Below are 23999 nucleotides of genomic sequence, written 5' to 3'. Positions count from 1 at the left end.
ATGGCACAGGAAACAGTGGCTGAAATTATAAAAAAAGCAAGATATTTTACAAACAAGAAATAAGATACAGAAGGCAATGCAGCTTCCATAATGGACATCTGAATTATCTTGAGCAATGAAACATTCAGAAAAATAAAAGAATTGATTTCTTGATTATTTTCCTTTGGTCAGGTAAAACTCTGAAAATGGGGTATTGGGAGCAATTAGTATTTGAAGGTTTTGTAATGCTACATGCAAAGAGAGTTCAAGACATTAATGCTATGGACTCTAAGAATCAGATTTCACCCAGTAAGTCTGGCCAAGCCAGAAGGAGTGCTTTCTCAGAAACCATGGATTTTTTGAGAGTGCGATAGAGCATACCGCCTTGATGGGAAGGCATTGGATGTTTCAGAAGAAAGTAAAAAAGACGAAAGCCAATCAGGGTTCTAGAAAATGCAACAGTCTGGAGTTGAGTCGTAAAAGAATTTCATATCAAAAATGCCAATGGAAGCAAATGTTGGCATTCACTCTCATTTATTTTCAATAGCAAACAGAAGCTACCATAAGTCATTGTTTTCCAAAAAAATCTTCCTGAATGTTGCATGCAAATAGAGGCAGATATATTTCTTAAAAAAAAAAAAAAAACACTGGAGAAGTTTTCATTTTAAAAGCCTGCATTAAGGAACTTTGCAAGTAAAAGAATAAATGCAAGTGATTGCATTTTGGAAAAAAAGGGTTATTGGGCAATATAAAAGTTATGTACATTAGGAGCAGACCTCAATACATTACACGATCTTGCGGGAAAATATAGTTATGATTTGAACATGTATTCAGCAGGAGGAAGAAGTGAACCTCTGCCCTCAAGGGATTGCCATTACCAAGATGGGCACACATGGGTACAGGTATCAAATTTCTATTGAGAATCATTAAGTTAATTTATGACAATATATTGTTCAGACCATGCGTTATTTTTTACTCCACCTGTGCCAGAGCATAAAATACTGGAAATATAGATTCTTACTCAAATATCAGATTAAATATTCATCTTTCTAAAATATACTGCATGTACCCTGAATTTAAAGTGTGATTCTAAGCCAAAGACCATGGGATTTAATGTGTTTTAATGAGGATTGTACATTCTTACAAAACAAATGTATGATATCCCACTATTCTTAACATTTGTCTATAGAGGCAAATGTTACCAACCTAGTAACAGCAAAATAGCAAAAAATATGGAGTACTAAAAGATATATGGATATTTACTGGGAAGTTTCCAAGATCGTGTTCTTAAGGATGGAAGGCAGAGAACATTAGCCAAATGGCACAAATGAGGATCTTTATGTATGCACTGTCTCCATTGGCTAATTTAAAAATGGTAACATCAAAGAATATAAACCAACAGACATTGAAAATGATCGTGTACTATTAGAATAGTCATGGATATGTTGCTGATCTAAAATAATACATAATGGCATCTTTCCAGCATCAGACTGTACATATAATGCTGCATGGGTAAGAAGGAAGTAGTCAAGTTCACTGCAACCTATTTAAAGTCTTGTGCATTCCTTTGGTACCTTTTCACATGTCCATGAGGACTGCAGAGGGGCTCTAAGCAAGACATGATATGCATACAGTATCAAAATGAAGCAGGTTTTAGATTGGCTATAGGTAGAAGTAAAGGAAAATGGGACAATACCATTGGCTGACACCTAAATAGGACAAAATAAGGACAATATTTAATTATACTATGAGAGAGAGAGAGAGAGAGAGAGAGAGAGAGAGAGACTTAGATGATTTCCCATCTGCAATTAATATGCCACTTACTCTTCCTTCAAACTATAAATTTATTTAAAATTGTGCATTTTTACTAATATTCTGTTAACCTACTATTTTTTATTCTATAAGGCAAAAGCAAAAAAATGTTTATTATAATAGTCTAGGCTGAAGAAATGATAATATTGGCCCCCAAATACATTATTCCATGTACACAAAGTCTAACAGAAAAAGTGAAAGGAAGTGTGATTATGTTTTTGATTATATAATCAAAAGTATATAACATATAACTCTGTAAGTAAAGGCCAATAGATAACATTGGCTCTATACCTAACATCACATCACAGAGCTCAGTGATGTGATGTTAGAAACATTTTCCAGGGAGGCTCCATGCTGAAAAAGTGTAATAAAAAAGGAAGCAGGAAACCTCACATAGAGGGAGAACTGCAAAGGAAACTGTGAGTTGTAAAGCTAAAACTAGAAAGATGCTGTATGAGTAGTTTTACATCTTGTTGATAGAGTCACATGATAAGTTAAACACATACAGCCTCTTGGATTCCTGTTAATTTAGGGTTTGGATAAGGCCAAGGAAATAATTAAGCAATAGATTGGAGATACAGAATGAGTTGAGATTTATGACAAAGATCTCCCAACTGCAGAGAGAAATATAGAGACTTGCACTTGCAGAATATTTGTATTCTTTTACTTATTCCAATTATAGATGGGACTTTTCCAGGGCTTATTTTAATATTTTCCCTTCAGCCATCCTGGAAGGCAGATTCCACAAATTGCAGAAATAATGGCCATGTGAATCAAGTATGATTGAATCCATGGATCATGTTTTTCTAGATGATGCCTTTTAGTCCAATTTAAGACAGTAGCTACTGCAGCTATTTTTAAAAATTGCTACTCAGTGATATAGCTATGCTATGGTAAGGTTACCATTACAGGGCAGAATGATAACCTACAGCAGCAACTTTGCTCGAATATGAAAATTGTTGAATGTTGTTGCTGTTTTTAGATTTTTTTTATCCTGCCTTTTTTATTTTTATAAATAACTGAAGGCAGTGAACATACCTAATATTCCTTCCTCCTGCTCCTATTTTTCCCACAACAACAACCCTGTGAGGTGAGTTGGGCTGACAGAGAGTGACTGGCCCAAAGTCACCCAGACAGCTTTCATGCCTAAGGCAGCAGTAGAACTTACCGTCTCCTGCTTTCCAGTCTGGTGTCTTAATCGCTAGACCAAACTGGCTCTTTTATTTATTCTCATGGGTTTCTGGTAAATGAACTTAATAAAGTTTTGATTTGATGTAAAACTTACTAAAGCAAATACCAGGCTCTGGACATGTGTTGATTATCATAACTGAATAATTCCAAGAACCAACAAGGAAGTCAGTCTATCCAGCATATAGACAACAAATAGAAGCAATCAGAAGAAATATGTGTTCTGAAAATATTTTCAAAGATGGAAAGCCAGAGGCCTATAACATTCTGAGTCTTACATTGAAAGTGGATGATCTGCAACTCTCATGGAAGTTATATATCTGCTCATCTTCTCTATCTCACCTTGCAGCTTGCTTTGGGCAACTACTATAAATGGTGATGACATAAATATGAGAAATTAATAAATGAGGAACTTCCAATTCTGTGGATGTGTGATTTCTTACTAGGCTCCCATGTAAATCTTCATTTTTACTATTCTTGTTTCCTCTCTCTTAATTGCTATTCTGCAATCTGCTTCTCCAAGGATGGTCTTTCTAGAACATTTACTTTCAAGAAATTTGGTCTTGCAGAATTAATTAGTAGCTTTCTCTGTGCAACTTATTATTATTTTATTCCTTCTTACAATGTACATTTGGGTAATTAATAACTATTGCATTTTTATTAAGTTCTGTTTCCTGATGACAATATTTATGTATACTTATTCTCATAGATTTGAAAATAAGTTTCAACTAGTGCTTCATTTACAGTATGGTGCTATGAGGAAGGAAGGGGAAGGAGGGGAAGAGAGGGAGAGAGAGAGAGAGAGACATCTGCTCATCTGGGAATAAGTTATACCTTCACATCTGACTTTTAAAGAAGCTGCCAGATATAAGATGGTAAACCCTGGGTAAATGCTATTTAAAGGCTACAGAGATTGTTGCAGAAGAAGCTGTCAGGATTAAAAAGAACAGCTCACCTCATCTGCCAAGTAATACTGAAGGGTTAAGAAAACATTAGGGCTGAGGAATCAAAAGACAGAATGAAAAGAATTCTGAGAGAAAAGGAAGTAGATAAGACACTTCACTGTAATTATCTGACTTGTATAGCTGTACACCTTTGTGTTCTGGCTCCATTAGTTTTATTTTGCAAGATCCTACATATAATTCAGTATGGAAAAAGGCACTGTAAAGGATAAAGCAAGTGCCCAATATTCAGATAAATGTCAATTACAGTAACATCTTTAAATAACTTGTAAGAATTGCATCGTATTATTTAAGTGGGGAGTGCGTATTCTGAAGCCCTAAGAGTGCCTGTATTTCTCAGGTTTTTCATGTAGGGCCCCCACAATCTTCTAAAAAAATGCCACATGTCTGTACTTGTTAACACAAATGTGTAAATGTGTGTGAGAGAGAGAGGGAGGGAGAGAATAATAATATTAACTGTATTTAACAATTTTAATTTTATTTACATTATAAAAAAGGTAGATTTGCTTCTGCCTCTCTCCCTATTTGAAGTGCAGCCTTCAAATTCCAAATGTAATGCTTGGTGCAAAAGTATAGAATGATACATCCCAAGTACAGAGAAGTGAAACCTTTACTTCAGATATGTAAAAATATAACTGGGAATTTGCTGACAACAGAAAATACTGGCTGTTACATGTATGACCCCATGGAAAATATGTAAATTGCTTACTTTAGACTTCATTCAAATATTAAAAGTCATATAAATATTTTTTAAAAAACCCTAATCTCCATAATTTTGCAAGAATAAGTTTTAGATGGATCATACACTTTTTCCTATGGAAGGAGAGCAACTGAATCTTGCATGCTGCACCTTACAACTCTTATTTAAAGAGGGAGAGAGAAGGGGAGAGAGTTAATACAATTGCTGCAGTTTTACTGTATGGAAAAGTGGGAATTCAGACCAAGTGATCTTGTATTCTCTTATACAAAGGCTAGAAGTAAAGGGATCTTTAGAAACTTCCTAAAATAGTAGTATGAGCTGTGTAAGTTCCTTCTTCTTTCAAAAGGACATGCCATTGTCATGTTTGATATTAGAGATTACAGTAAGTGAAGAGTGCCATCTACAGGTTGTATCTCTGCATCGATGAATAACAGCAAAGAAAAAAATCAGCTTTTTCTTTAAATCTTTCCTGGTAATAACGTGTGCATATTTGTTCAGACCCCAACTTGTTGATTCGTGAAAGAGACCAAGATTTGGAAACTCTCTGGTCTGACTTATGGCCAAATTTTAAATGAGATTTGGAAAGCAGATTTCTTCTTCTTTTTTTTTTTTTAAGCCTCTACTAACTATTATGGGAAATCCACAAGCTGCTGAAATGTTCTTTTTATTCCTTAACAGAATTGGATAAAATCTGCTAATGTAATAAAAATGTAATAGATCTGTCAAATTTAAGACAAATAGATTCAGGAGATTTGTTGCTTCATTCCTTTACATTTTGATTTTCTTAGAAAGTACTAATAACCTGTTTTTCTTTCACATAATTGTTTGCCCTATATTGGAAATAAAGCTTCCCAAACTTCATAAAAGTAGATGAAAGCTTTTCAGTAGAAGGAATATTTTATTACTTTGTGGTAATAAATAAATAAAGGTTCTGTTATACATCATTTTTCTTTGATAAACATTTTATCGCAAAAGGGAAAAAAATGTTTCGGAGCAGCCAATGGTTGCACACACAGCAGATGAAGGCAAACCTTTAAACCAAACCTTGCACTATCCCTCAGCTGCTTAAAGCTGCTTTTAAAAGTTGCCGATAGGTATTCTGTGAACATCCATACAACTCTCTGAAGCATGGATGCTCTTTTTGAATTTGAAGTCCAGGTCAGCCCTATCAATTTCTATGAAAAGAAAAGACATTAACAAATGATGTGAGTGTGGGTGTCAACTTGAAAGGATAGGTGCAGGAATATTTGTACTAAGAGCCATTGAAATTGATCTGCTAAGAAACAGCCTGTTATCCATGGGCACATCAAGTATTTCTGTAGCAGACACTTGGGTACACACAAATGATTCCACATGAGCTGGAACTCTGCAGTCTCACAAGGAAGACCTTACATGTATACTCCTAAAGATGGCCCTTCAGTGATATTGCCAACATGAGTTGGAAGGGAGGAATATGTTCTTCTTCATGTTTTAAATTCTACATGGAAATTTATTACCTAAATAGATTTAAAATCTTGAGTTATTTTAATAGAATTAAAGATCAGAATATCCAACCTAACTGACCCTGGAAGACAAAACAATACTTTCAGTTAAGGTGTTTTCTGCTACCTTAAGAACACTGAATATTAAGGGCTGTTATAAGGGCTGAGGTGGGTTCCAGGGGCAGAGATGGCTATTTATATGAACTACCCAACTTCAGAACAAGATGATTCACCAAGTATCCATTAATTTGAAGGGCAGGAGGAATAAACCATATGTTTATATCTCCAAGAGTATACAAAGTTTTTTACATCTTTGCACAATCTATGACCAAATAACAGTGAACAATCAACCATGGCTTAGGGCCTGGTTACTTGAGGAACCATGCGTGTATGTGTGTGTGTGTTTAGCTACTGCTTAAGTGTCTTGTTTTAGAACAACTAGTACAATTTCATTTGCACTGAAACTATTCCCAAGGTATAGCTCTTTATGACTTTATTAACCTGTCTGTCAATCCATTAACCAGACAGATTTGTTTGTATGAATCCTGCAGCATGAATGTCATGGTACCCAGTTCTCAAAACACTCCAGGAGTTGACAACTATACTTACATAGTGTCAAACTGGGGTAAATATAGATATAATTTTACAACCTGAAGAAAAAAAGAAGAAATCCTTACGCTGCCCCCCAAAATAAAAAGTTTGCCTAGTTAACTTAAGTAGATCTGCCCCACAATACAATTTAATACTAAGCCCCACCTAACGATTTGATCCATGAGTCAATCTGGAGTTAGGTGGCACAAAAATCAAATTAAATAATAAATGAACATATTTGTCTGAATTATGTAATATGATAATTGCTAATGATCTTTTTTTTTTTTTGCCTTTCCATACATATTAGCTTTATGTTTTAGTGCCTCAGCTGCCATTGCATCAACCAGATCACAACAATTGCATGCATATTATCCGGGTGGCAATAAGAATCCCACACAATACCTTAAGAGTTTTCTCTACCTTTAATATTTGTTTTGTATTCCAAGGCTATTCTATTCAAAACAAATACGCAAGTACTTTAAAGCAGCACTGTACAGTATTTCTGCACCTGACTTTTAAAAATGCCAATAATATAGCAGGAATTAAAATTGATTTATAGTGGAAATACACATTTTGCAATTAATTGACAATAGAAGTTTACGTCTCAGGAAAGATTGGCTGAATACTTTTTAGCAAAGAAGATATTAGTCCGCTATATATTTTAATTCTTTTCTTCATAAATCCTTAATCTGAGGGCAACTCAAGTTGCTGAGACTTGAGCGGATGGTCACTAATCTAGATGAATCTTATTGGCACCCTGGCCATCTCATCATGTATCATAACCCAGAAATGCAGGACACATGCCTGTCAACATATCAAGAAGAAAATTACATGCCTGTAATTGATCTGTGAGTCCTATATTTAGACTCATAGAGGTCTGAACAGAAAATTAAGTTAGTTGTTTCTTCTTGCTACAACTGGAGCAGGAGGCTTCTACATGGGAAGTATTAGGTCTAAGACTGATTTGACTTTCCATCAATCTTGCTGGAATTTCTCCACATTTTTAATTAACTTTCTTTTTTGTCACAGGAGATCAAACAACCTTAAGCAAGTATACAGAGAGAGAACAGAGGATTTTGCTGCCATGATACCAGTTCTAGCCACTGGTTATATCTTTACAGTAGCCCAAAAGGGTCTGCAAGACAATCTCTTGAGATATTCTTAGCCAAAAGGAGAGAAACTGGCTTTTTCATTCACAAGGATAAGCAACATAGTCAAGCAATACATGTTTATTACCAGTGAATTTAAATGTACAGGATCAGATGAATTATACCCCAGAAGTATGAAGGAACTTGCTGATGGTAATAGAAATTTGGGGTTCTATTATTGATTTTTGTTCTTGTTTTAACTGTATTGTTTTCTTGCTGTTTGTTGTTTTTAGGTCTCCAAGAGTCACATTTTTTCAAATTGGGCAACCACAAAAATTAGATAGATAGATAGATAGATAGATAGATAGATAGATAGATAGATAGATGATGGATAGATAATAGATAGCTAGATGATAGAATAGATAGATATACTTTGAAAATAATGCAGTAATTACCAGATGTCAGCATTGCCTAATCATAAGATTAAATGTATCTCATTTTTAATAAAACCAAACACTTAATAGATTGTGGGGATGTCCCAGGCATAATATACCTTGATTTAGAAAGCATTTAACAAAATAGACCTCACATTCAGATGTACATGCTAATTTAAGTGTCTATTGGATTGCAGGAAAATTAAATTGATATATAGCTGCCTCAAAAATTGTACTCAGAGTGTGCTCATCAGTGTTCCCTGATGTTGCAGACTAAAGTGGGATGTTGCAGAGTTCAAATCCTAAGCTTTAACTCTTCAACATTTTTATTAATGTCTTGGTCAAAGGAAAAGGTATTAATTTTCACATGACACATAATTGGACAAGATAGCTAATACCTTAGGAATAAAATTCAAACAATCTTGGTAAGTTAGAGAAATGGGCTGAAAGTTATAGAAAGAAATGTACATAGACAAATCCAAAGTTCTTCACATTGGAAACAGAAATAATATAGAAAGGTATAGAATTAGGCTAGGAATACATGATTGTGTAATGTTACTTGTAGAACAGATCTTGTAATAGTACTTTAAACTGAGTACGAGTCAGAATTTTATTTATGGGTTTATTGGTTGACTCATTAGATTTATATCCTGCCTTTCCTCTAGAGTTCAAGCACAGTGTATGTGATGTGATGATGATGATGATGATATCTCTTTTAGACTGCAATACCTATTCTCTATCATCAAGGACACTTCTCTATTACTACAGAACATGAAATAATAGATTTATGTTACAGGAAGAGATGTTCCAAGTGAATATTAGGAAGAAAACCTAAGAATAAGAGCAGTTCAATCATGGAACCAATAACCTATATGATATTCATAACCCATGTGATGGATAGAAAATACATCTCCACTTTTGAATGTTTCTTTAATTTGAATTCATGCACTGCGCAGTCAGGAGATTTGACTTGATAGCCTAAACAGTCCCTTCCTATTTTATAATAACATACAATTGTTTTGTTTTTCTATTCAATGGATGAGTGTATGATTCTCAGTATTGTTAATTCAAATACCTATCAGCTTTAAAAAGCATGGTCATTGGTTGGGAATGTTCAAAATTACAGTCTAATAATTCCTGATGTGGCTTCCTGCTATTTTAATATTTTGATAATGTTATGGATTTCATTATTTCTTTTATATATTGTTCCTACCTGTGACTTTCTACATTCATCATTATGAAATATGAAATTCTGATTTCTTGTATATACTTGTATATCTTGCCTTATATAGCTAATTAGATCAATAATGGAGTTTTGTTTTAAATAGAAAGACTGAGGAAACTAACCACCCACATGAAGACAGAATGAATATCTAGAGTTTGGAGATAAATTTAGGAACTGGACTATTCAGCAACCATACCAATTGTTCTGTATTTCAGAACCCTGAGCTTTACTGTTTTATGTAAAAAATGAAATGGAAATATGAAAAAAAAATTAACAAAGGGCTTCACAAAGTACTTTCTCTCACTATATGTCCTGATCATTGTCTGGAACACTGCTTTGTATACCCTCATACATAGAGGTTATACATGAAGGCAATAAGTATAGAATGTTTTCGTGGTTAGACTATTGTGGAAGACTCTGTCTACAAAGATTGACAGTGCACTAAAATTGTATTCATTTCTGTGACACATAAAACCTGATTCTTTAAGAAAGCATTAGATTAAGAGCTCTTACCTTGTTTCAGCTTTTAAGCTTCTTTTAAATGTTCCTTTAAATATTGTTGGATCTCCTCAGAGTATTAAGTTCCATCTTGAGGATTAGGCATGATTCACAAGTTTTTAATGAATAAATAAATAAATAATAGAATCTACTTCTTTCTTTTAGGAATGGATTATTTACTAGCATTTTTATGAGACTTTAGCATCAACTCTTACTATTATTGGTTCTAAAAAATTTTGTACAATCTTCTGCATGTCCACTCCAACTACAATTCTAACATTCCATAGAGTCAAAAGGTTTGCCAAATAACTGTTAGGAGCATGGTGTGCAAAGGCTATCCTTGGCCTTTGAGTAGCATATAGAGCTACTTACTAAATTATAGTGAGAGAAGCTTGGTGTGGGATGGGGAGCTAAATTTAATGTTATCTCCATTTAATTAAAATTCAATATAATTTTTCTCAAGTCCTATATGTAATAACTTTTCTTTCTGATCACTTGACAGCCTCAGGGTATGAACTTTTGATATATAGGGCATCAGCATTAAACACTCATTTCCAGAATTAAATTGTTAAATTGTATTCTCTTATATACATTTCATGGAGGATTCTCTTCTTCAGAGAAAAAAGATTCCTGGACAGCAAAATAATTTGATGGCAAAATAATTTGAGGAGGTCCTAAGTGACAGTGACTGACCATAAAATGATCTTGGAGTATTGCTTGAACCATTTGCTATTCAGTACAATAGCTGCTAAAAAAAAGAAGCATATTTCCATAGCATAAGCTAATTCATAAAGTAACTGTAAATAAACTAGCAGCCATGATTACATGTTTATTAAAATAACTTTCACATATATTTGGAATGATAGGTACAGTACTATTTATCAGAAAGAATGTTGTGAAGATGCAAACGTGTAAGAAATGATCAGGACAATTGTCCTAAAAAGAAATGTTAGAAAGTTAATGCTTTTTAGTGTAAGGAAAAAAAGTGAGTGAGGAAGCTCATGATATGAGTATGTATAGTAAGTAAATCAGGAAAAAAGGTTTATGTCTTTTGCTACTCATTAAAATACAAGGCCATGTAATAAAATTGAGATTCAAGACAAAAGGAAGCACTTTATTGTTCAATGCATAAATTATTGAATTTATTATCACAGCATATGAAGGTTGCCAAGTTGAATCAATTTAAAGGAATATCAGGCAACTTCATGGCTGATCAGTCTGTAGTAGTAATAATCACCATTTCCAGGATCAGATACATGATAACTCTAATTATTGGCTGCTGGAAACAATAGCAAGACAGAACCTCTGAACTCAAGTTTCTGTTGTTATCTGGTTGGCCACTGCAAATAGTAGGAAGTTAAATTAACAGGAGCCTTACTGTGTTCAAGAAAATATTGAACATTCTAGTACCAAGTGAATGCATATTTGAAGTTCAAAAGATCTAGGATTGTGCAAGTCCTTGAATCTTCACAGCTCTTCTAAATATATTCTAGATGTTTTAAAATACCTACTACTTGTCAATAGGCAATGCGTGCAATTGAATCTCTCACTCTGTCTCACACTAACACACTCACTCATTCACTCATTCTCTCACTCACTCACTTACTGTGTCTTTTCTCCTCTTGATTGCAAGTACGCTTAAAATAAAAGCATGAACTCTTCTTGAGGTAAAAGGTCTGCAGTAATTATTGTATTTAACTACTGATTTAAAGTGTCTACTTTGAACATGCAGCAAACAAAAGAGATTAGCTGTTCTTGTTGAGAATTCATTTCTGAGTGCTAATTTCTTCTTGAACTGATGCTAGAAAGATGCTGGGCTATTTAAAAAGTCTTTGAAAAGAATTAACTTGAAATGCCAAATTCAACTATTCAGGTTGTGTGTGTAAAAAGAATGTGTATATAGGAAAAGAAGTCTAAAGCTGTCAATCAGACAGTAAGATAACAACAGAATGTACTATATCTATCATTAAGACTGATCAATTAAAAAAGTCACTGTATCTAGTCATTTCACCTTTCTGATTAACTAGAAATGTAGTATCTGATGGGGAGAGATATGCTGTTCTGAATTTTCAGATTGCTATTTGTACGTTATTTAACTATCTGACAATCTAAGCAAATATAAATAAAGAATAGCCATAAGGTTTAACTTGCCTAATGAGGTAATTAAATAATAGAAGTTCCTAGATATATATCTTGGCTGCATACATTCCATAGTAATATAGGAATCAATATTTGGCAATTTGGCAAGCATTTCATATCATAAGCATGGGCAATATTTAATTTATAACATTAATCAATAATATGTCATAGGGAGAATGGTTGCGTCTCTTAACACTTGCTTTTATTATTTTATTAGAAAAGTATGTCAGTGTAATAGGTACCAAAATATTCAACATTTTGGACAACAAAGGTAATGTTCCTGGATGTAGCATTACTCATGTGTGCTGCCAGTAAACACTGAAAGATACACACAAGGTTGTACCCATCAGAATTCAAAAGAAAGGAACCAAGGAACACTTGAACATTAATACTACTAAGGAACTTCAGAGATCTGAAGTGTTGAGCTATGTGCTATTGATGGTGATTTTCAGTAAAGTACTGTCTGAATCTTTTTATCCCAGGGTTTTCCTGAGTTCTGGCACATTCTTGTATATTTGATTATTCTTGGAATAATCACATTTATTGAAAGGTTCTGCCTTTTTCTTCAGACCACTAGTTCTGGTTTGCCTACAGCAGAAGGCATCATGGCACTTTCTCTACCATACTTGATTCCTTATACAAAAGCTGGATAGACTAACCAAACCAATGGTTAAATCTTTTCCATCTTCTTTCATGCCATAATTCCCTCCACTGCACTTAAGGGAACTAGTTTAGTTCAGATCAGCCTGAAGATATTACAAGGTATAACATACTGTATAGCTCTATTTGGGGCTTCTTAGCATATGCCATTGGAGATAGCTGTCCCCTCTGCCTAATGGAAAGGCTGCTCCTACTTAATATGCACTTTTAAATGAAATTTCTGTTCCTATATCTTTTTCATTACATGTATTGTTCCTAATGGTTAAGGGGTAATTTTTAATGTCCTGCTTGCTGTGGCACAAAGATGCTTTATTATTCATATTTATAGGGATGTTCCAGTGGTAATTCAACTTCAAAGCTTTCTCCCTGAAATTCTATGGGGTACTTATTCCCAAGGAGTCCAATCCTGGGTCCTAGGGCACTTTAATCTGCTCTTGGTCCCAGCAAAATCCAAGTCCTTTGGGACAAGTGGGTAATGGCTCATCTTTAAAGGATTGTAGCTTGTCCTAAAGAATGTCCAAAACAAGAGGCTTGCTACAGAGTGCTTTCAAAGACTTCTGTTCCAGTTTCTCAGCAAAGCAACAAGACCACTTAAAGAAGTTGGGAGAAGTTGGGAACAATGGTAATGTTCCTAGATATAGCATTACTCATGTTGCTGCTTCTAAGTACACGGCAGCATCACAATTGCCTCAGTACCAAATCAAATTAAATATTTATTGTGGTCATAGGCCAGCATAGAGTACCAACGTTAACACAAAATGCAGCAGCCAAGGGGGGGGGTGTGTGAGCTGGAATACTACTTAGGTGCCATTCAACCTCTTCCTAGATGTTCCTACTCAGTGGGGAAAGGGGGATGTCTGAACCTTCCAAGAGAGCCACTCTGTTCATAGAAGTTTCCTGCTTCTGATTATCTGGGCTTTTCCCCCTTCCCTGTGTTACAGACGCTGCTCCCAGGTTCGGCTTATGGTCAGTCACTCACACACTCACAGCCTGTTGAGGCACGCGGATCTTGTCAGCCCCCCTTGCTTTCTACCTGGGTTTTCCAGATAGGTGCGGCTGGAGCAGACAGACACACAGCCCTGGTCAACAGCGGGGAAATAATTGGGGATACACACAAATCACTCACACACGCACAGCCTATTGAGGCACACAGATCTTGTCAGCCCCCCTTGCTTTCTACCTGGGTTTTCCAGATAGGTGCGGCTGGAGCAGACAGACACACAGCCCTGGTCAACAGCAGGGAAATAATTGGGGATACACACAAATCACTTCCAACCGAACACTGGGGCACGAGAGGTTCTTTGTAATACACGGAGACCCAGTGAATTTAAAGTAACAGCAAAACTTTACTGGTTGCAAGGTATATTTGCTCTTCTCATACACATACACACACTTACCCACGCCCTTCCTAACTAGGCTGCCAGGCACTAGCTAGAGCCGCCAAGTCTGGATGACTCAGATGACCAAGAAGACTCAGATGACTCAGACGACTCAGAGTGGGCGGGCTTTGGGACCCCTTTTATCCCCAAAAGTACAAGTTGATGGGATTGGGGCGAGGGCCTCCATGTGCTCAGGCCCAACCTCCTCTTTCTGGTTCAGGTCCTTTGTTTGTTCCTTAATTTTCCTTAAGGACTTGCTTCCTTCTTATCTACCTCCCTGAAGGGATCTCATAGATATGTTTCCTGGCTTTTGTCCTCTCTGCTTATGTTGCCTGCTTCATCTTTAGGTTATGGCAGCTGCAGCCTAGTCTCACACCTGCCACACAAGCAGAGGAGGCCTGGCTTCACCTGAATGAAGTGAGTCTGCTTTCACCAAACCTATTGTATAAAACATGGAAGACACGGTGGCGCAGCGGCTTCATGACACTGAAAGTTGCCGGCCAGAAATGGTCGACGCTTCAGCGGTTTGAGTCCAGCCTTCGCGTTAAACAGGGTGAGCTCCTGTTTCCTCCCCAGTTCCTGTCAACCCAACAGGTCGAAAACTCATGTGAGTAGAAAAATGGGTACTCTCACTCCGGTGGGAGGAAAAATACTGGCGGCGCCTTGCAAAAAGGAGTTGGGAGCAGTTGCCAGTAAGCGCGAAAAACTGCGCGCGCCCGAAAAGGGTGCGAAGCAATGGAAACCCCGCCTCCTGAGCTCGCCAGCTGGGCTCTGCTCTAGGAAGGAGGCTCTGGCAAACCACTTCCGAAAAACAATTGCCTTGAAAACTGCAAGGACTTGTCCAAGCAGTCACTGCAGGGTCAGCAATGACTGAGCGCAGACAAAAAAAAAAAAATTGTATAAAACTAGACTTGGAAACCCTGGGGATGAAGAGCTTGCAGGCAGGGCCTTGTTGCAGGGGCAGGGCCAAGGGTGTTAGCCTAGAGGCCAGATGTAGGGGGCCAAGCTCAAGTATAATTGTACTTTAGGCTTTGACATTATCAGATGGATCACTCAATATGGCAAAATGAATCTGTAAAAGAGAAGAGTTTGCTCAGTATTTCAGGCTTAGACCAAGCGGGTTGTTTCTGGCCTCCTCCCCCCTCACCAGGATACCAAGGAAATGGATGCCTGGAGGCAGGGAGGATGATCTGATGCTTCTTTTGTCTGGGAAGTCCCATAAAGGTCAGGCAAAGAGAGGTAACTTCTTCCCTGCCTGCAACTTCAGCCAAGTATGGAAAGCAGATTCATGTCCTCCCCGTTGAACAATGGTACCCACAATTCCCTGCCTTTGGTTATGATGCTGGGAATAATGGGAACTGAATCTCCAACTCCAGCCTTATCCTAAGGTCATTCTGCCAGCCTCCTCTCTGGACTTCTGCTGGTCTCAGCACAGAGTGGCTTGGCTTTGGCAGCACACAGTCACAGATACCGAAATCGACCATGCAGCAATTGTCTTTTAAGGTCTTCTAGTTGCTGCAAAAGATATCATGAAAACAAAACCATGGTAGGCCACTATCTTTGCCTTTGCAGTTGGCAATTCAGCCAGAAGTGATCGAAGACACTCCAAGCCACATATAACTAGTGTTGGTAAAGATATTCTCCTCCTTTTCTTTTCTTTGTTCTTTTTGCATTTAATTTTATTAAATGCAATTAGCCTCAGAAGTTCTCTCCAAGGAATTTTCATGAAATTGTTATATATGTTAGATGACATTTTGGATTCATGGAATATGGTGATGTTACACTTATTTAGTTACAAGGTGGCCATGGCATGTATGAAAAAGTTTAGTTTAGCCTTTTACTGTATAATCATGCCCCCAATGGTCTGCAGTCTCTCATTTTTATGGATTTCTATAAATTCTCCAAGGAATAAATCATGGACAAAGCCTTCCTACCTGGCTTTTTCATTAAATGTACCACTAAGAAGGAATCATGTCCGGATCAAAACCTTAGACATTTTCTCTTTTACCTTGAGAAAAGTGGTGCCAAATGTACTGAATTTTTAAATTAGCATTATGTCCAGGAGAACCCCACCCAAGGGAACAGAATGGCCAATAGTCCAGATCAATTTGCCCACTTTTTTTTTTTTTCAGTACTATTGCCATTAATTTTGAGATGTCACAACTGTGGTTATTTTCACTTTCATTTAATTATATATTTTTATCAGGACAGAAAGATTTTGAGTTGCCTGCACATTCCTTCAAGTATAATTTATTCACAACTTACATTGTATAGTGCCTGCTTTTCAAGTATTCTGTATAATTTAAATTTTAACATAGCTGATTTTTAACATTATTTCACCGCAGGAAAATCTTTCTCCCTCCCTCCCTTCCATGATAGAATATGAAGCCTGATACTTCATATTTCATTTCCACATGAATATTTTTAAAAGATAAGGTGTAATTCAATAAATGGTTTTCAGCAATACATTAACGGTAGTAGCCTATTTCATGAGATGGAATAGAAAAACATACTATATCAGAATACCTTTATATGAACTGCAATACCTAAAGTAGCCACTAGATGAAGTATTCCTATTCTCAAACACCCAGAAAAATTTGTGTCATTTATCTGTGTTTTTACCAATATACTATTCAAAAGTTTTTAATAACTCAAAATCTATAATAAAAACACTTAATATATTACACTCACTTAAATTTTAATATTTGGCCAGGAAATGTAGAATTATCTTTATCATTTAATAGAAATCCTAGAGATTATTAGACAACTTCTGGAATTAGTTTAAAAAGCAGAATGCATCACCATTTTTTAAAACTATTTTCTATTTTTAAAACCTCAGGTTTCTTAATGAAAATGCAATGCCAGATATAGTTCCATTGATCAACAATAAAAACTTATAATTAAAGATGGAGAAAATCCAGCTCTGCAAATCATAATTTGCACAAAATTAACAGCAGCTACTTCCTAATAAAAGCTGTAGTTACTAGGATAATTAAGGAAACAGTTGATAATATCACTTTTAGCTAAGAAAATCCTACAATGAGGCTTTCAGACTTTTTACATGAAAAAAATGGTTCAGAAAAGAAATAGGAAAATATGTACTGTACATGGTTAATGCTAGCAGCACTGGTTCTCTGGAATTCTTGCTGCACCGTGCTAGCTCCTGATCCTAGTTTGGAACTGCATAATTCTTCCTTATTTTTTCTCCATATTGCAGTGACTGGTCTATAGCTGCAGCAATGTACTCTCACTGCCCTCAGTCTTTTTGATTTGGCAGCCTAAAAAATCAATACACGACTATTGAATTATCCTATCAAGTGGTGTGGCACATGATGATTTACCATTTTCAGCCCGTATCTGTTTCATTTCTTCTTCTGCTTCCCCGTGTGTGTATGTACACAATAATATTTTCATTAAATAACAATTATCATGTCATAGGTCCATTTTCACTGATTCCATTGGCCACACTGACTGACAATGAAGAAAGTCAGAATAGATGGAGATAGATGGAAAGCAGTCGGTTGGAATAAGTTGCAGTAAACAATTCAAAAATAACCAGAAGGCAGACTTGGCCTGTTCAGCTTTTTGAAATGGGAGTTTTATAAAATCACTACCATGCTTATATTCCTCTTTGATCTGTAATATTACGACTCAGAGCAGTATCTCCACTGCTTCGTACGTAGAGTTGCTTCTTCTTGCTACTTAGCAACCAGAAGCAGTGCTTTCAAGATAAAGGATATGATGTTCAGGATTTAAATTCTATGTTTTAGATCATAGAAGAAACAAAAAGTAGATGAGATAAACTAGACAAGGAAAGAAGAAAGTAAAAAGAAATTAATGTGTGGGAGAAGATGCCAGAAGTATTCAACAGAGATAGGAGAGGGGAAAACATTTAGTGGAGAAGCTGTTTCTGGTAACAGGGATCTGTTATAAATTTATAAAACAATATATATATTTATACGTACATATGGCAGGAATGCATTTTTCAGACTTATCAATACAGCCCTGTATAATCATTTTAAATAATTTATGATGATGATGCAGCTCACCAATAACTTCAGATTAAAGATGAAAACTGTAATCCAAACATGCATACCTGGAATTATTTCAATTAGTGAACTTATTTCTAAGTGGACCAGCCTGTCATTGGATTGTACTGAGAGTAACCCTAGCCAGTTTAAGTATTTATAAAATTGGATGTTTAAATGGCATCTCTTTTAAATTTGCTTGCTGGACCTTTCATTGCTTTTATTTGTTGTGTCTGCTGCTATTGTAATCTACAATTTAAAACCCCCATTGAATGGGTTTTCATGACTATTCATATTTACAAAGGACAACTGCTGTGGATTTTTGTTGTTTTTCTTAATACTAAACTTCATGGATAAAATATCAGCTAGATATTTCCCTTTGAAAGAAAAAAAATAAACAAAACCAAACAATTTAATATATGGCACTGTTTTAAACCGCATGACAGAGCATGAGGCCAATCAGAATGCAGGTTATGTTCCCATGCACAATTCACCCTTTTGGATTCCAACAAAAATGATAAACTGCCATTATCACTGTGCGTCTTTACATTTGCTGTCTATAGAACCTCAGGTTGCATCCTATGCCTCTCATCTCAGTTTTCAGGAATATGCCAAATGCAATATATAAAGCTTCTGATCCATCATCATGAACCCAGGGATATTCTGTATACCTATCTGAGATAGGGATTGGAGTATTAAAATCAGCAAAACGACAGAAATAGGATCCATTACTGGGCAGCAATTAATCCAAATTTAGATCAACGATGACTGGTAATTTGTCTTCAGTGTGTAATAAAATGTCACATTCCACCAATGGTATGATACATTATATAAATGGAAATATGTTAACTACTATTTTTGATGTGATATTGACTCTCAGAGGAAACACACCAGTTAGCAAGATTTAGACTTAATTCCATAGAATCGGAGCTATTTAGGATTTTTGTGCATAATAATTCACAATGAATATCGTGCAGAATAAAAACAATAATTATGTTTTCATTTCAAAGGGATCTTGCGTACTTACAGATATAATTTTGAATTTTAATGGGGCACGTACAATTTTTTATCCATGCAGCTTACTATTTATATGTAACAGATTTTTAGTGTGAATCCCAATTATGCAAGCTTCATCTGTTTTAATGCTTCTCACACAATTTGAAATCACATCTTTTTCTTAATTTACTATTTTTATACTATACTTATACTCTTTATAAGTATAAAATTACTTATACATTATTTTTTCCAGTTTTTCTGTGAAATATTTTGAAAGTGCATCAAAAAATTGTATGTAGACTGTATCAGGTTAACAATTTTATGTGTATGCATAACAATATTGAAAATATATTATCTAGCATTGTAAGTTTAAAAAACAATGTTCTTATTAAACTTTTAAGATGACCAAGAATTAAGGATGCACAATTGCCAAGTCTTAAAGAGTGTCTCCATATTTTCACAAAAAATACATCATACTTTAGCAGAATAGTAATAGTTGCTGAAACATTCTTTGTTCCCCATCTATTGGTTCATCAGTAACTGCATTTACTGTAACTTAACACTGATTTTGTTCTGCAAATTAGCAAATGGAATTCTAAAGTTAAGAAAATGTATACTAATTTTGGGTGTAAGCTTTAATTTTTTAATATTTCCTCCCTTTTTATTTTCTGGTAAAAGCAGTTAGCCATATGAAGTATGTAAGTTCAAATAATTACAAAAATGTTTGGAAACAGAAAGCAAAACCTGATGCTTTTATGATACAGTTAGAGATTTGTATTAGAGTCCCATTCTAATCCCTCTAACGAGAGATGCAACTTTTAGGTTAATATAATGCATTACAAGAATGCTTGTAATCAGATCCACAGCTTTGAATCTACATATTCTATTTTACCCAAGGTTTTAAAAAGTGAATTGTTTGCAATCACTGACAATTCCGATTACAGGACTGAGTTTGATTCAAATTCAAATACATCTTATTCAATATCTTAGAACTGACATTTGTGAGAACCAAAAGCTTGTATTTGTGTATGTGTGTGTGCATCTGTCTTCTATCTAGAAATAAATACACTTTTTTCACCCCATCCCATTTAGTGTTATTCTCTAGATTGAGACATAATGAAGTACATTCTAAAGCTTGTCAAGTGAATTTGCTCAATCTAAATTAATGGACAAACAGAGGTATGAGATGCAAGACAAAATATTGCATCCTCTTTGATCAAACAGATGCTTTAAAAATATGGAACTGTAATAGCAGTTGATTGAATACTTTCTATATTGTATACATACTGCACAGATTAGTCTAGGTTTTAATGTTGTAAACCACAGAATATTTTTACTTCTTTGAAAACAAAGCAAAAATTGCAGTCCTATATACTCTTGTCCTACAAAAAAGTCACTGAACCCCACAGACCTCCTTTCAGGGTACACATGCATAGAATTACTCGTTTATTTTTCAAGGGAACTTAGATGTGCTGATGAAATGCTTTAAGATACTTCTAATTAATAAAACGGAGTGGACTCAAAGAACATTCCATTGCTGAATACAAAAATATTGCCACTTTAAAAACAATAAGTTAGTTTATTTTACAATACTTTACACTGTTTTGTCATCAGACTTTTCACGTTGAATTGTCATGCTTCATTCACATATGATTTCATAATTTTGCACAAAGCATCTCCAACAACATGTCATCCATATTTACTGTTCCAATGATGGGCCTGAAAAAAAGTTCTGCAATAACACTGGCATTAATTGTTCTGAGCATGGAAAGAGCCACATTCAGTTTGGCAAATCTGTCCTGGTCTTCTCTGTGAATCAGTCTGACATGTTCATTTAGGGCTTGTTGTGCTTCTTGTTGCAGTCCTTGGATATACTGCACACAGTGCAGCCCTGGCAACTCTAAAAGGAAAGGGGGTAGGAAGGAGGACAGGACATAAACATTATGTTATCTCTTGATATTATTTTTTTCACTTGCAATATAAACAACTTACAACAGATCCACTTGCTGTTAATAATATAGCAGATTGCACTGAACCATCTGACTAAAGTTGCAAATTCAAACAAGTAGTCCAAAAGAGTTATCATGCCAATAGATTCATATCAAAACTGGCCGTTATGTGGAATGCATTTCGATCTATTCTCCTCCAAAGAGATACTAATAAACTGGGATGGAAGTTTTTCTATTGAATACACAGAAAATTCTAAAATCTTAATTTAACTCAGACCTGATGAATAGCACAGAAACTGACATGAGTGTTTTTCTCTCTTACCTCTGTTCCTAGGAAGTAGCATTATTTATACTGTTTTAATAATGAATAAATGGTACATCTCAACTAGCTCGGACGGTTTAAGAATATAACTTTCAATATTATTGCAAGTAAATTTTTCAGATTAAATTATTATTCAGTCCCTAATGTCTTCATAACTAATGTACTCAGTTATTCCATCTCACACATTATGTAATTTAATAAGGTTTAAATCATATCCTTCCACACCACATATTAAAAAAAATGTTATTGACTAACCAAAACAAATCTTTGTTTTCTTTTTTCTTAGATTAAATCCTTAAATGAGATATGCTGAAGCAAAGGTACCCCTAGTTCTAACACAATTTTGAGGTAAGTCCATCATTTATTTGTTTTCTTTGACACAGAAAGAAAACAATATTGCACATGGAATATTGTTTGTTTATTTATTTTTCAAAATCCAAACCTAACATGCTTTACTGGACTACTGCCTGTTTATAGCTTCCCAAGTGGTGTGAAGCAAGTAGAGTTTTGACTTTTTTTTTTCCTTTTCTTGCAGTCTGCATGCAACCCTTGCAAACTCAAATTTGCTTCCACATCAAGTATTATCAGAAGGCTTTTTCAGATTAGTACTTCTTCCAACACTTCAATTCACAAAATTCACACTATAAGCTCTATCACCTGCTATGAAACCAAGAAGCAGAATTACTACTAAATTATTATTAGGCATTTAGTTTAGTAAGTTTTTAAAAATACAGAACACAGAAGCCAGCAGTCTAATCCCCAAACGCTGTATTCCCACACCTCCAGGTCAGAGCTAAATACTAATTTCCAGTTATTGAATAAGAAATACGATTTTCGGGGGGGGGGTTGTTTTTTTGTTAAAGATGCTTTGGCCAGCACGGAAACATGGGCAAAGCTAGACCAGTCGAATTTCCTCCCAAGGTGCTATCAGGAGGACAGGCCCCAGAGCCAATCTTCCATAACCAGATGTCTTCCAGATGAGTTGGAGTCCCCGATAGGAGTTGCAGGCCAACACATCTGGGGGTCCCCAACTTTGACGCTTGTCCCAAGTCGAACCCAGGCACTACCAAAACGGCTGGCTTACCCGGATTGAAGAGGACCGTCCCCTTGAGGTAGGCGTACTCCTTGGTGCCTATGTCCAAACTCCAGCATTTGGCCAGGAAACCTTTGATACTCTGGATCTCTGCCGCCGACGGTAGCTTGGCGTTGCTGCTGCTGCTGCCGCCACTGTCGCCGCCGCCGCCGCTGCCATTCCCACAGCTCTGCTCCAACTCCTCCTGGGTCTCGCGGAGCAACTGGAGTTGCCTCCGCCGCCGCTGCTCTTCATCGCAGCGCTTGTTGGTCAGTATCCTGTGGAGCATGCTGGGCTCCGTGGTCTCTACTGTCTCGAAGTGCACTCGATCCTGGGCCAGCCCCAGCACGAGCAGGGGAGCCCAGCAGCTGCGCACTAGCACCAGCTGCTCGTCCAGAGGCAGTTCCTGGAAGCAGGGCACGTTCTTGACAAAGCGCAGCGTCTTCACCAACACAGCCGAAGCCGCCTTGCACGCAACCTGCGGGCTCTTGAGGGCCACTCGCCTCTGCGTGCCGCACGAGCACCCGAGCGCCGGCGCGTAGGGCTCCTGCCCCGGCTGGGGTGCCGGCTGCTGCCCGCTTCTGGTCTCCTGCCGCTGCTGATGCTGCTGCTGCTGCTGCTCCTCGCTCTTCAGTATGTTGTAGAGAATGCTGCTCTGCCTCCGGTAGTCCGTGCAGCACCGACATTTGTCCATGCACGCCATGTCTCCAAGGGGAGGCCGCTGCGGACTCGCAGGGAGGACGAGCGGCGCTCCTTCGGCCCCAATCAAAGGCGCTGCTCGGCCCTTAACTTATTTATAGCGCGCGGGTAGCCGCGCTCTGCAGCGCTAGACTTCAAAGGTGCAGACGCTCGTTACTGGCTGGGAGAAAAGGACAGGGCGGAAAACAAGAAGGAAAGCGAGCCTTGAAAACTCCACCTTCTCTCCTCCCCTCTTCCAGGCTACAGAGAAGGAGAGCGCCTATACTATTTGTCTTTGTGCTAAGCTTGCAACGTGCTGCTATCGTTGCTGAGGCAAAATATTTACTGACAGCGTTGTGTCGCCTCCTGGCCCTCCCCCAGTTAAAATAGCTTGTAGAGCAAGGCCGAAAAGGGCAAAAATGCAAATCCTTCTACTGTATCATCCCCGCATTCTATTCTTCAGCTGGAGAACTGAAGCTTGGGAAAGCTAAAATAAAAGATGAACAAAGTTCAGGGCATTAAATTGGCTTCAGCTAGAGTCTGTTCGGTGAATTAACCAAGCACTTTAGACTTTGTAGAAGGCCATCAGATGAATATTTTCCTGGATTTGCAGGAGACGGTTGTAATGTCTAACTTTTCAACTAGAGCAGTCTAAGAAACCAAATATTTTTAAAGATCTAATTAATTCAAGGCATTTGTATCTCCCCCCACCATGCCTTGAAAATAGCACTGTTGATTAAAAAGTGGACACACAGAAAAATGTACTTACCCTTCATCATTTTATTTATATTTTACTAATTTTTACTGGATTTATGCTG

The 23999-nt window shown here is 36.6% G+C and overlaps 1 protein-coding gene across 1 annotated transcript; it reads right to left on the bottom strand.

Annotated features, from left to right (window-relative positions):
* Positions 1 to 19579: 19579 nt before the first annotated feature.
* On the bottom strand, positions 19580 to 23421 carry NR0B1 (nuclear receptor subfamily 0 group B member 1). Its single transcript, XM_007433049.4, has 2 exons — positions 22516 to 23421; positions 19580 to 21060 (listed from the first exon to the last, which is right to left on the bottom strand). The coding sequence occupies exons 1-2, from the start codon at positions 23204 to 23206 to the stop codon at positions 20816 to 20818; spliced, it is 936 nt and encodes a 311-aa protein (XP_007433111.1). The 5' UTR covers positions 23207 to 23421; the 3' UTR covers positions 19580 to 20815.
* Between the last annotated feature and the right edge of the window lie 578 nt (positions 23422 to 23999).

Source organism: Python bivittatus, unplaced genomic scaffold (assembly GCF_059951505.1).
Source record: "Python bivittatus isolate LINGU-HERP-01145 unplaced genomic scaffold, Pbiv_v1 ctg000350_np1212, whole genome shotgun sequence".
Lineage (NCBI taxonomy): Eukaryota > Metazoa > Chordata > Lepidosauria > Squamata > Pythonidae > Python > Python bivittatus.
This window is presented reverse-complemented; position numbering and strand designations above follow the sequence as displayed.

Bases quoted from the DNA above. Each gene is read 5' to 3' on its own strand.
- NR0B1 (XM_007433049.4), bottom strand. From the start codon at position 23,206: ATGGCGTGCATGGACAAATGTCGGTGCTGCACGGACTACCGGAGGCAG. The intron at 21,061-22,515 runs GTAAGCCAGCCG...CTTTCCTTTTAG, and splicing joins GACGGTCCTCTTCAATCCGG to AGTTGCCAGGGCTGCACTGT.